This window comes from Heteronotia binoei, chromosome 1 (assembly GCF_032191835.1).
Source record: "Heteronotia binoei isolate CCM8104 ecotype False Entrance Well chromosome 1, APGP_CSIRO_Hbin_v1, whole genome shotgun sequence".
Classification (NCBI taxonomy): domain Eukaryota; kingdom Metazoa; phylum Chordata; class Lepidosauria; order Squamata; family Gekkonidae; genus Heteronotia; species Heteronotia binoei.
Genome location: NC_083223.1, coordinates 113606588 through 113620117, shown reverse-complemented (window position 1 = coordinate 113620117; position 13530 = coordinate 113606588). Strand labels below are relative to the sequence as shown.

The window sequence follows — 13530 nt, the reverse complement described above, 5'->3', positions numbered from 1 at the left end:
AGGAATTTTTTGCGTCAATGCACCTTTGTTAGTAAATTTAACCTGACAAGAATTAAAAGATATGGAGCGGGAGTAGCAGAGTGAGGGAGATGACTTGCCCGACACAGGGCTTCAGGAAAGAAAGCCAGGCAGACACGTGCAACTAGTGCCAAAAGGTGTATTAACATATATACACGACAAGTGCTCTCTTGTGCAGTCTATACAATATCACCTCCACGGACAAAGTGCTTCGCCTAACCACCATCTCACAGGGAGAGACCTGCGTGATGCACACACAGATCATATATAGTCCAAGCAGCCAATCCTGGCCGTGCTGACTCAGCAGATTGCATCACTTGGCTTCTGCCGGCTCAAGCCGGTCTGCTGATCAGGTCACTGTGACCTAGCCTGGCAGCTAGATCACCAGCTGTCATACTGTAGCTGTCAGACTGGGTTTATGTAGATTCTTGCTCCAACACACCTCCTAATCTATTTAAACCCAGTGCACCAAAACACTTTACACAGTTTACATACATGTCCACCAGCAACATTACAGTTCATATTTACGTAGCTCGGAACCCTTTCCGGAATTCGTTCAGGAACTCATCATGATTGTAAAACACATCATCGTGTTCCTGTTCAGCCAGCTCTTTCAGACGCTTGGCTTCAGCCTCCTTCTCCCTTGCCTCGCACTCTGCCACCCAGGCTTTCCATTTCTTAGCCTTTTCTTTTAACATTTTCTCAAATCCGGGTGGGTCTGGATTGACAGTCAGAGTGACATAGGGACACTTGTACCTAGCGGGACGTTGGCCTTTGGTGGACCTGGCAGACACCCGTGGCCCTGTGCTTGGACTAGCTTTGTCTTCTTCGGGTTGCTCTGTTCCCACCTCCTGGGCTGGTTGCTCTGCCCCTGTAATTGGGTGTTGAACCTCCTGACTCTCACACTTTACCTCCAGTTCCTGCATTTGAGGCTCTGCCTCCTGACTCTGCTCGTCAGGCTCTGTGCCAGCATTCGGCTCACCTTCTCCAGCCCCACTGGGTGCCACCTCCTGGGCTGGAGTTCTGGGCTGCGCTCCAACATCGTTATCGCTACTTGGCAGCAGGACAAATTGTTTCTGCAAGGAGTGCAACCTTGGCCAGCTGCTATCTTCATTGAACTGGGCACTCTTACTAAGTGTTATCTTGCTTTTGCTATTGCAGAAACGATAACACCTGGCCCTTGGCTTGTAGCCCAGAAAAATTAGGCTCTCTGCCCGGACATCCCCCTCCCCGCTACTCGTGGAGTGGATGCCAACCCGAGCCCGTGACCCAAAGACTTTTAAAGAACTCAAATCTGGGGTCTTGTTCAACAGTAACCTGTAAGGCACATTTTTCACAGTATTACACCAAACCCTATTTTGCAAAAAAACAGCTGCATGTATGGTTTCTGCCCAATAGGTCATTGGCAGTTGTGCATCCTCTAACATGCAATACATCACATTCTGCAATACAGCCCCATGCCCATTTTCTCGGGGCGTTGCCGGGTTCGTCAGACGGTGGGCGATGCCCTTGTTCTCCAGCCAACGTTTCATCTGGTTAGATAAGAATTCCCCCCCTCTGTCGGTTTGTACAGCCAGGAGATTAACCCCTAATTGTCTCTCCACTGCTTTGACCCACTTGGTGAATGTCTTATACACCTCAGACTTATGCACCATGGTGAAAACCCACGCGTACCTCGTGTGGTCGTCGGTGGCCACCAAGCAGTATCTCCTCCCCGACAGACTCTTTGGCAATGGGCCAATAACGTCTAAATGGACTAGTTCCAGGGCTCGTGTGCTTTCCCTTGAGCTTTCTTTAGCAACAGCACACGCCTTGCTTTTGGTCTTCTTGCAGACCTGGCAATCCAAGTAACATTTGCAAGGATTTACTTTCAAACTAGGCACAAGCTCCGGGGTTTTCTTTAACGCCCTAAATCCGCAGTGCCCAAGTCTCCTATGGAGCAAATGTATACAATTATTGTGCACAGGCTCATTCGACACCTGAGCCACCTGGGCACAATCACTCTGGACCACATACAGTTTACCTTCCCTTTTTCCTGTCACAAGCAACTTTCCCCCACCTCCCAGGATTTTGCAGCAGGTTTTCTCAAATCTCACCTGGTATCCCTGGTCAAACAGTGTGCTAACACTCAACAGGTTAGACTGCAGTGAGGGTACATACAACACATTTTGCAACATACATTTCAGTGCAGGAAATTCCACATTGCCTGAGCAAACAGAATTGGCAGTGGTCCCATCAGCCAATCTCACATACTTATGCTCAGGACTGTCAATGTTTTTCAACAACTCCTTCTCGCAGCAGAGATGGCTCGTTGCCCCGGAGTCTAAAATCCAAGCAGACCCTGTGCTCTCTACTGCAGACGTGACCAGCCGGGTTGCTTCCTCACACGGGCTGGCGGTCCTCCGCTCTCGCCGCACACGCCCCCGCCTCTTCTCCCTCTCAGGGCAAGCTCGGAGCAGGTGCTGCGACGACCCGCATCCATAGCAGCGACGGACTGCAAACGCAGTCGGCTCCACTTCCTCCACCTTCGGACGCCTGCCAGCAGCAAAAGCTGGCTCATTCTTGGCTGTCTTCCCGGACACACCGATAACAGCACGCTGCCCGGCCGACACCCCCGGACAGCTCACGGCCGCAATTCTCTCTTGGAAGTCAAGCAGGTGGGCACAGACGTATTCCATGGTCAGGGTCGCTACGTCCACCGTCTCCAGAGAAGTTATCAGGGGAGTGTACTCAGGTGGCAACGACGACAGCAAAATGTACACTCTGTCGTCTGGAGCTACAGTCTTGCCTCTTGCCTCCAGCTCAACGAAACAGTCCGTTAGCCGTTTGATGTGATCTTTCACACACCCTCCAGCCGGCATAACGGTGCGGAACATCCTCCTTGTCAAGGCCATGAGGGAACCAGCAGTGGTGCTAACATGCACCGCACTCAACGCGTCCCAGGCAGCCTTGGGAGTGTCCTTCCCTCGCACATAAACCAGCTGGTCATCTCCTATAGATAGCACTATGTTGGCCAGTGCCTTATCCGATAACACAGTCTCGGCAGGAGATAAGTCAGCAGGGGGGTTACTCACGAACAGCCATTGCCCTTCACGCTTGAGGTAGTGTTGCATTCTCAGGCTCCACACCGCGTAGTTGGCTGAGGTGAGCTTCTCAACGGCTACTCCAAGCTGTTGCTGAGCCATCGTGCCGACTCCTCCTCACAGCTGGCTGCCGACGTCCCTCTGGCTCTCAAACAGAGAACGGTGGTGCTTCTGTGTCCTTCACCGGCGTTCCTCGCCTCCGGCTCTTTCCAAACTCACAGTCAGCTCAACTCTCAACTCTCTCCTCCGCGCAGCGGAACCGCCCTGGGCCCATAACCCTGTCGGAGCGGGAGTAGCAGAGTGAGGGAGATGACTTGCCCGACACAGGGCTTCAGGAAAGAAAGCCAGGCAGACACGTGCAACTAGTGCCAAAAGGTGTATTAACATATATACACGACAAGTGCTCTCTTGTGCAGTCTATACAATATCACCTCCACGGACAAAGTGCTTCGCCTAACCACCATCTCACAGGGAGAGACCTGCGTGATGCACACACAGATCATATATAGTCCAAGCAGCCAATCCTGGCCGTGCTGACTCAGCAGATTGCATCACTTGGCTTCTGCCGGCTCAAGCCGGTCTGCTGATCAGGTCACTGTGACCTAGCCTGGCAGCTAGATCACCAGCTGTCATACTGTAGCTGTCAGACTGGGTTTATGTAGATTCTTGCTCCAACAGTTTGTGTATCAAAAACAAAAGGTGTTGATCAATGCCTAATTTAAATAGTTTGTCCCACAAAAGCTGTCAATTGAGTCGAAAGCTTTGCGAAGATCGATAAATGCCAAATATAGCTTACCTCTAGAGTGTTGAAGATATTTTTCAGCTAAAAAGGATAGTGTGATGCAATGATCCAGTGTGGAGTGGTTAGCTGTAAAACCCATTTGTTCCTTCCCTGGCAAACTATATGTTCCACCATCCAGACAGATAGTTTCTTTAATAAGTGTTTTGCATAGAGTTTCCCTATGATAGATAAAAGGCTAATAGGTCTATAATTCTCAATATTGTTGGAATCACCTTTTTTATTGGAGTTATTATAGAGTTTAGCCATGTTTCTGGAAAGGAACCAGATTTATCAATCAAAGTAAAAAGATGTGCCAGTGAAGAAGACTGCCACTCAGTGTTGCTTTTTAAGAGCTCGGCTGGTATGCCATCAGGACCTGGGGCTTTGTGCATTTTTAGAGAAGAAATTAGCTCATCTACTTCATCTTGTGTAACTGGTGGCCATTCAGGAATATCGGAGAGTGTTAATGAGACATTAGTGGAGGCAGTCGTAGATAAATTATTAAATAAGCATTTCTGTGGTGAAATTGGGCAAATGTTGAGTGTACCAGGATTGTTATTAAGACCTGAAACCAGGGACCAGAAGTCTTTGTTATTATTGTTTTTGATGGCTTGGAAAAGTTTAATCCAATGTCCTAAGGAGTGGGCATGTTTTTTCTGAGCAAAAAGTGTTTGACATTCCCTCTTATTGTGCAATATTGTGGCCGGAAGCTGCGGGACGACCACACCCTAGAATTTTATGGGATCCCTAGAATTTATGGGATTATGGGATCCAGTCCGGTTCCACAGTTCACGTCCTCCGCAAGTCTTGGCCTGAACCGAAAACCCTGTTGTTAGACTACCAGTCTTGAATCTCGCTTTCATACAGTTCAGTCCCAATGAACTTCATTCATGATCTGTCCACTCACCTGGTGGGCTATTTTTGCTCCTCCTTTTTTGCCACCTACAGTGCAGTGAAGTAAACATGCTTCTTTAAATATGTACTTTGGGGTATGGAATGTGACTGCAATCCTAAACAGAGTAAAAGCCTTTTAAATCCATTCAAGTCAATAGGCTTATAAGGGTAGCATTCTGCTTAGAGTTGCACTTTGCAACGTTTATTCACCCAGACTCACAAGACATGTTATGTTGAAGAAATGCATCTTAAATAAGTATGCATATTTTACTTCATTGGGACAGGCAACACTCCAAGTGCTATGTGAATCTCAGTGTATGCCTGCTAAATGTTAAAAAGCTTTTTGCTCATTAATTCATTCAGACTTCTAGCCTGATGCTTGTGGAGGAACACATGCTTAAAATATTGATGTGAAATTAGCCTGAAATAAATTAAGCAACTCTATCTCACTTTTGTCTGCATTGCTAAGAGCCATCCAAATTAATAGTAATAACAAAAAAAAATACAGTGCTTCACTAAAAGTCTTCAGGCTTTCTCAGATTTTCACACTAATGGTGCATATGTGTTGAAAAGCTGTTATCAGATGTTGACGTCTGAAGAGTGTTAAGATTAGCTTGGTCAGTGGTAAGGAACATAATGCAAGTTAATATATAAGAGTACAGATGGTTGGGTAGGGTAGAGCACCAGATGTGTTGAGAATCTATCTCCATAGGCCACATAAAGTCTCCCAAGTGGATTGTCGCTGTTGTAGCATATAGATGTATTTCATCCCAGTATAGCATCCATTGTTGCTGTTTGCATTCATGCATATGCCATGTTTCTTTATATTGGTCCATCTAATAGTAAATGCTTTGTGAAGATCATCAAAGCATCAAAACTGGGCTACCCACAGACAAGGAAGGGATCTCTACATACTCAGGGAATAGTCTGGATATATGGGGAAAGTGTGATTTTGTAAACCAAAACAAAGGAAAGGAAAAACATTCCAAAATGGCCTGACGAGGACTGAAGATACCCCAGTATAGGGATGTAGAAAGCACTTGGGTGCCTGTTTGTTTAAAGGCAGGAGGAGAAGGGAAGGAGGAGAAATCAGCCCATTCAAGCCTTTGAGAGCTTAGAGAATCTTGGCAAGAGAGTTGGGATTTCTGTATCATCTCACCCTTCATGAAGCCCCTGCTTCTTTTTTGGAAAGACTGATGTTTTATAACGTACATAGGGTTGTTTTATTTCACTGGCTTGTGCCAGTCATATTATAGCAATGTGGGGTACCTCTGACATATAACTTTGCTTGCTTTTCTTTGGCTGTCATTGAGATCACCCTTGCTTCTCTCCTTAGATTGTGAGAGTTAAAAAAAAAAAGGTCAGTTCATTGTATTTGAGTCCTTTTAATTAGGCAGCTGACGTGATATAAATCTGGCAGGAAGCCCTGATCTCAAAGTATTTGGCACTGAACAATATAAAGTTAGATTTGTTCAGCTTTTTAAAAACCATTTGTAACTGGGCGTACTGTAGCCACACAGTTTTCATATTACTATATAATTACAAACATGAAGTGATGTATAATTACAAGCTTGCCTGAGGTGGGAAGCTCTAGTTTGATATTCTGTTTTAACTCTTCTGCTAGCTGAAGATGTTTCCCTAACTTTGATCACTTGAAAACTTCACCTAGTAATTGATAGGAGTAATATAGGAATGTGAGAGGAATAGGATTTCAGTTTAGGTTCAGCCAGGTCATTGCTAATATCTGTGGCTGAGGGGGGTGGGGGGGGTGGGGAGGGGCAGTGTTAGCATGGTTCTTCCCATCTGAGTCTCAATCTCTCTCTCTCCCCGCCCCCCAATCCAGAGAGTTGCAATCAGATCTCTCCAGTATTCCTTTTGCAACTGCAGACCTTTGCTTCTTCCCCCCAAATCACTTATGACAATAGTGGGGAAGGACTCTTAGTCATGGGGTGTGGGACATGGTATAGGTGGCTACAGTTGGGAGAGTAGAAATCTGCAGAATTCATGCATTCCTCCCCCATCTTAAGCATCTGAAATGATGCTACTGCTTCCTGTAGAATCAGACTATAGAGGTCTATATTCTTTTCTTTGACATATGTAGCTTTGGATAAGATTTTCTGCTTCTAGCAGCAGGGATAGTTTTGCGAAATCATTCTGGGATTCTGTATACTGAGAAGTGCTGGGCGGGGGGAGACACATGTGGATAGATAGAATTTCCACGATCATCAGAGCTATGCTAATGAACAGCTTTAGTAAACTGTGGAGCAGAGCCCCTGTCCCAGTTAAAATGTATGTGCCCTCAAATCACAGCTGACTAATGGTGACCCCAGCAAGGGGCTTTCAAGACAAGTGAGAAGCAGAAATGAGGGGCTAAAACACTCATCTCGGGGGAATTCCGTAGGCCCCCCCCCCCAAAAAAATGCTGAGCCTGGCAAGTGCCAATACGAGACGGATGAAGCTGAATTAGGACAGGGATGTCAAACTCATTTGTTATTAGGGCTAGATCTGACATAAATGAGATGTTGTCGGGCTGGGCCGTGTGTGGCATAAAATGTAATATCAGGTAGTGGAGATGTAAACTTTATAAAGGACACAGACAAACACAATCAAAACATGCGCTTTTGCAATTAGCACTCTTGCAATATTTTGTTTATTTAACAGTTGCTGATAATATCTCTTGCTCTGAATCAAAATATGGATTAAAGTGTCTGTGCTGTATCAGTCCTGAGTATGCTGTTCAGGTGTTGCTCAGGTGTATATTCGTAGGTGGAAACTTACTTTTGATTTATTGTCATTTATTACAGAAATCTCATGGTCAATGCTTTGAGCCTAAGACCCAGAGGAAAACATGAAATGGCTGGCCATTGCCAGCTTTAGTATGTAAGTTGCTTCATATGCTGGACAAGAACATGTGAAGGCACCTTGACACAGACTGAGGGCTATGTGTTTGTCTACAAAACTTTAGTCTTCCTCAGAAGTAAATTCAACTCCTGTGAGGCAGTGCAAGAATACAGAGATAGCAATGTATAGTAGTCAGTATCAGCCAACTTACAGGGGAAGCTTAGGTTAAAAATCCCCAGTCTACAAAAGAAATGTCCTTGGTAAACTTGGTCTGGACATGCAGTCTCTCAGCCTAATTCACCTTACTGGCTTGTTGTTATTTTTCATCAGAATAGTTCACATTGCTTTCCTACTGAGAAAGATTGGATCATGACACATGAATACAGAGAAAATGGGGAGGCAAACCCACTTGCACTCAGGAGAGCCCCAGCAAAATGAGCCAACAAAACACACACTTTGTCTCTGTAGTAAGGCAAAAAGCTCATACCCTGAATAAAACTTCATTGGTCTTAAAGGTGCTTTCTTTGTATCTCTCTTATGTGATCAAGGGAACTGTCAAAAAAAGCTCTCACTCTTTCCCTCCCTTCCCAGGGGATGAGGAGGGGGAGGAGCCTTAGCCACTAGAAGAGAGGCTTGGCTCAGTAGCTCTGCTGTGCAATTGAGAGAGTCAGGCAAAGCAAGCTCTCCTTGCCTTTCCTCCCCAAGGAGGCGCCTCAGCCAATGGTGAAAACAGAGGCTTTGCACTGTAGCTTCTGTGAGATTGAACAAGCCTGGCAAAGCAAGCTGTGATGCAGAAGGAAACAAGAGGGGGGGGGAAGGAGGCAGTGAGTTGCTGATGGATCTGATAGGAGCCCTTCGGGGGCTTGATCCATCCCTCTGGCCACAAGTTTGAGACCCCTGAATTAGGAGATGGATGTTGCTTCAGCTGTAGCTTTAAGCATAACTAAGCAATGCCAATGCAGTCCTGCTAAGAGCACAAGTGTTTCACCTTAATTGAGACCTAGAAGGAATTTAAAGGCTAGAACTCAGCAAGAGGCTTGCACCTCTGTCTTCTCAGCTGGAACTCGCATCAGATGTGAGGCCCTTGAACTGGTTGATGAGATAATGGAGCTTTGGATCCTGGTTCATTGCTTCAGCAGATTGAACCTGTCTCATGGCTGGAGTTGAGATCAGCCTTGGATCAGCTTTGGCCCTCAGATCAGCTTTGGATTTGTAGGCTCCTGAGATGGAGCCTGCTCATGATGCAGGCATCTAGGGGGTGACACTATTGACATTTCAGCAGATATTGCTGCTCTGTTTTTAAGCCTATTTCCATGGTTCCTAAAAAAACAGAAATTGATGCTGAATTGCAAGGACATTTCAGAAAACTAGAACATATGCAATCTGTGTGATGGCTAGAGGAGTGTGTTTTTGAAAATATGACACTAAAATGGGTTTTGACTCAGTAGCACAATCCTATCCTTTCCACTTTTGCAATCTGCCATAAACATCATTGTCTAGCTCACTACTTCTTTCACCCATTTTTTGTCTCTTTCATTCTGCTTCCTTTCCCCAACTACATACTACTGTCACTTCCCCCTCACTTTGGACACATGCACTGTTCATGGTCCAGCTCCATCTGCACTAGTAAATTCAGTAATGTTGGAGAGGATGCAGCACTGTGAAGACCAGTAGCCACCTTCAAACCATTTAGTGTGGATTGCCTGTTCGAGGTCATGGCCGTATTCCAGTAAGCTTACAGCGATGTCATTAGTTTCTCAGGGAACTGTGCTAGTTTTCCTCTAAGGTGTGGCTTTTACTTCTGTAGTGTGTGATGTACTGTGTGTTATAAAAATCAAGTGAAAGAAAGGCAACAGCAGGAGAGAGATCCTGACCACTGAAGACATTAACCATTGCCTGCTGCCACTTTTCAGTAATACAGGACAATATCCTCTTGCAGTCTCATTTTGGCTGTGCTTTATTGCTTCTGTCCAAACTGCCTTTCCTATTATTTTTTCTCCACTTCTGCCACTCTGAATAATGCAGGCTGGCTCCTTTCTTCTTCAAAATCTTGCCCTTCGCTTGATCTTGCCTAAATTACAAGACTGTCTTTGACCTTTTTTCTTACAATAGTACATAAAAAAATTAGCTCTTTTCAGTTTCTTAATCACTATCTAGAGCAATTTCAAGCTGCTTTGGGACAAAAGGCCCACAATTTTTTTGTCTTCTGTTCGCTTTTACATATTTTTCTTTCTTTTTTTTAAAGATATACTTTTAGGTCTATCATCTTTTTGTACTGCAGTGTATTCATTCATTGGACCATACTGTTTTGAATGTCCCCAAGCTATCCAGACTGTTATCCTTTTTTAGCTGGGATGTCTCTGGAACTTTTTTCCTATTACAAATGAGTTTTAATTCTCATATTGAAAGGATATATTTGCTCTTTGAAACCTGTCTTTGCTTTATTATTAATTTTATGTTGTGTTTCTTTTGATTAGACCAGTGGGCCAGATCCAGCCTGCACAGGATTCGAAACTGTCCTCCAAGCATCTTCCTTTACCTGCTTCCTTTTCCAGGGCTGCTTCTGCAGCTGCACCGTGGCTTGCTTTCCCCCCCAGCTCCTTCAGTGGCTCTTTGCTTCCTGCCTTCTGCCCCCTCCCACCCTCTCTCTCTCTCTCTCTCTCTCTCTCTCACACACACACACACAGAGCTCTGTGGCTACTTCCTGCTTTGTGTGTGGGAGAGAGATACAAAGGCAAGCCTCCCTCTCTCTCTCTCACACACACACCTGCTTCATTATCTGGGGCTCCTCCTCTTTTGGAGAGGAAGGGAGGGGGAAGAGAGAGAGAAAAAACAAAGTTGGGAGTTCATGGCAGCTTAAAAACCAATGTTTTACTCCAGGTATAAGCTTTTGTATGCAAGCACACTTCTTCCGAGGGAGGGTGGGTTGATGGGTGAATGGATTCTTCTGACAAGCACAGTGTACACTGAGGAAATTATTTTGGCTTATTCGGAATTTTTTTTTTAAAAGATTGGATTTCTTTTTTTTATGTGGATTTATTTTCTTTCCAAAAAGACCTTGATTAGGAATCAGAACACTTGAACTGATCCGTATACCTTGGGGAGTGGAGTGATTTCAGATGCCAAAATGATAATAGTACACATTGGTAATGAGACAGGAAAACTAACTCTCAGTTCAGTCCTGGAGCATGCATTGTCTTGAGCCTCATAATTGCAATTCAGCAGTATCTCTTTCTAATATCCCTTTGAAATTGTACTGCTACTCTAAGGTCAGCAACTGAATGTTGTGGTTTCTAATGTCAGACTTATGTCCATTTATTCTTTGCATCCTCCTGGACTGAATTGAGACCAATGCTGGTATCTCCATGCCTACATATCATACCTAAACCAATCAAGCTTGCTGTTGTCATTCACCTGCTATTGATATTCAACATCTGAAATCACCTTTATAAAGTTTATATCGCTGCTACCTCATGTTACTTATGGCACACATGGCCTAGCCTGACAAAGTGACATTTATGTCAGATCCAACCCTCATAACAAATAAGATAAGACACTTCTGGATTAGACAAAGTATCTTGTGGTACTGACACATGAAGAATAAAGATAATGGTGTGGATCCACCAAAGTTGGAGTTGGAGGTTTGAAGTCAGAAAAAAAAAAATCAGTAAAAGTTGGCACCCCTTCTGTCTGTAGAAAACCTCTATGGGATCCAAGCCATTCTGTAGTCATATGGGATCCAAGCCATTCTGTAGCCAGTTGCCATAACATATTTCATCCAAGTTTTATAGTATCTCTTTCACTTGTAGTCTGCTCTTCCTCTGAGAATTCAGATTGAAAATGACCCTGGTCTTGGTCTTCTCTCCATAGGCTGAAGGAGTCATGTGAATAGGGCTTTACATGAAATAATTAGGAATTAGTACATTTCTCAACAGTAAAACCCAAGTTTGAAAATTCCAGTATCTGATTTTTGCTCAGGACTTTTTAAAATAAGAAGTAATCTATCTTTTTGTGTTACCAATTTCTGTTGCTTGATGTTTGGTTAGCCCGCCTAGCATTAGGAAATGCTTAAGCCACTGCATCTCTTACTATCCAGAGTTGTGCTTTGCATAATAATGAAGCAGAGAGCAGAGGAGGCATGAGTTCTCATGCTAAGCTTCAGTATAAATTAACAACCAAATGCTTGTTTCTCACTGACAGGTTAATGACTCCAGAGAGTGAAATTAGATTTGTCCACAAGCAGATGGGCTTAGTACCAGGCTGGGGAGGAGCTTCCAGGCTTGTACAAATCCTTGGCAGCAGCCCTGCCCTCAAGTTGCTCAGTGGTGCTGTGAAAGTGCATCCAGAACATGCCGTTCATATTGGCCTGATAGAAGCCATCTTGTCCCCTTCTGATGAGCCTCTAGAAGAAACGTGCACATGGCTCAAGCTGCACACAAAGGGACCAGCTGAAGTGATTCGAGCTGTGAAGAAAGTTGTTGTGGCAGGAAGAGAACTACAGTTGGAAATGGCCTTGAGAACAGAAATGAAGATTTTTGGAACTGTTTGGGGAGGGCCTGCTAACTTGGAGGCCTTAACTCAAAGATTAAAACACAAGTGAGTAATTTTGAAATACGAAAGAAATAGATTTGATATTTTGCAAACAAAACTGCTATCAATCATGGATATATGGGAAGCAGTTTTTATCAGTTCTTTGGGTATTAACATTCAGCGTTCCCTGGTAAGGAGATGCTATTTCAAATTACAGCTAAAGTGGAAATTAGTTATTGGAAATATTGCAGTAGTGCAGGAACTTAGTGCCAGGAAGCAGCAAAATGTTTCATTCTCAGCTACTGGTTACATATTACAGGTAAAAGTCAAATGTGTATGGAAGTTTGAGTATCAGCCAAAATGCTCCCCTGAATGTTCATTGCACTTGATTCATCTGATGTATTTTTAGAGCTTTGTTGTTGCTGTTGTGTGAAGTAGACAGATTCCATCAGGGCTGGCAGTGTGGACATCCATTTCAAATGTAGTGACTTATACCCACTTGGCCCAAAGACAGAGACAGAGACAAAGGAGACAAGCTGTACTTTAAGGTGGATTTGATGTTTCCCAATTCAAGTTCTTCCCTTGGATGTTTAGTGTTTGGATCTTCCCACTTATGTTTCATGGACTAAGCCCATCTCACCAGGCTCATAAGCTATTAACTGTATTTTTAAAATATTTTCATTGAGTTATGAGTTCTGTAAGTGACTAGATCTGAATGAGAATCTCCAGCAGACTGGCTTTGAGGACAGCAGTATGAACTGAATCCTTTGTCTTCATTCTTGGTCTTTCTGTCTAAAGAGTGCTTATGGATACATTTGAAATAAATGTTTGTGTAGCTGTCCTCCATGATATCTGTGAAAAATGTATTTTGTCTGTCCTGTAGCCTAGACATGGAAAATGCTTGACTACTCTCAGCTTGTTGAGTCTTGCACAAAACCCTTTACAAATCTACATGTGGGTAAGTGCCGTTATTCTCAGTACTTGGTCTAGCCAGATTGAGAAAGCATTCCCCAAATGATTTGTAAACTTCCAGACACACACCTTTTACCTGCATGTGGAACTGGTAGCTGAACAAACACTTGTATGAAAAGTTCTTGCCTGACTCAATATCTACCCATCACCTCCATTTTAACAATCAGTTTTTAAAAATGTGTAAGTTGCTAAACTGAGTTTGAAATGATTGAAAGCCCGTTCATATTTGAACAGATGTCTTTTCTCCCTTTCTCACAATACAAGAACTAGTGGGCACTCAATGAAATTAATGAGCAGTAGGTTTGGAACAGAGAAAGAAGTACTTCTCCACCCAAAGAGTATTTAATATGTGGGATTTGCTGCCACTGGAAGCCTTGGTGGTTACAAGCATAGACAGCTTCAAGAGGGGAT

General features: G+C 44.1%; 1 protein-coding gene across 3 annotated transcripts in view; it reads left to right on the top strand.

The window, feature by feature from the left end:
* The window catches only part of ECHDC1 (ethylmalonyl-CoA decarboxylase 1), a 64441-nt gene extending 51453 nt beyond the window's left edge, over nt 1-12988 (top strand). For all 3 annotated transcript variants that reach the window (XM_060239009.1, XM_060239017.1, XM_060238998.1), the window contains one exon: nt 11818-12988. In XM_060239009.1, coding sequence (XP_060094992.1) covers nt 11818-12217 — 400 coding nt within the window. In that variant the 3' untranslated portion in view covers nt 12218-12988. The remainder of the gene's footprint in view (nt 1-11817) is intronic.
* The last annotated feature ends 542 nt before the right edge of the window (nt 12989-13530 follow it).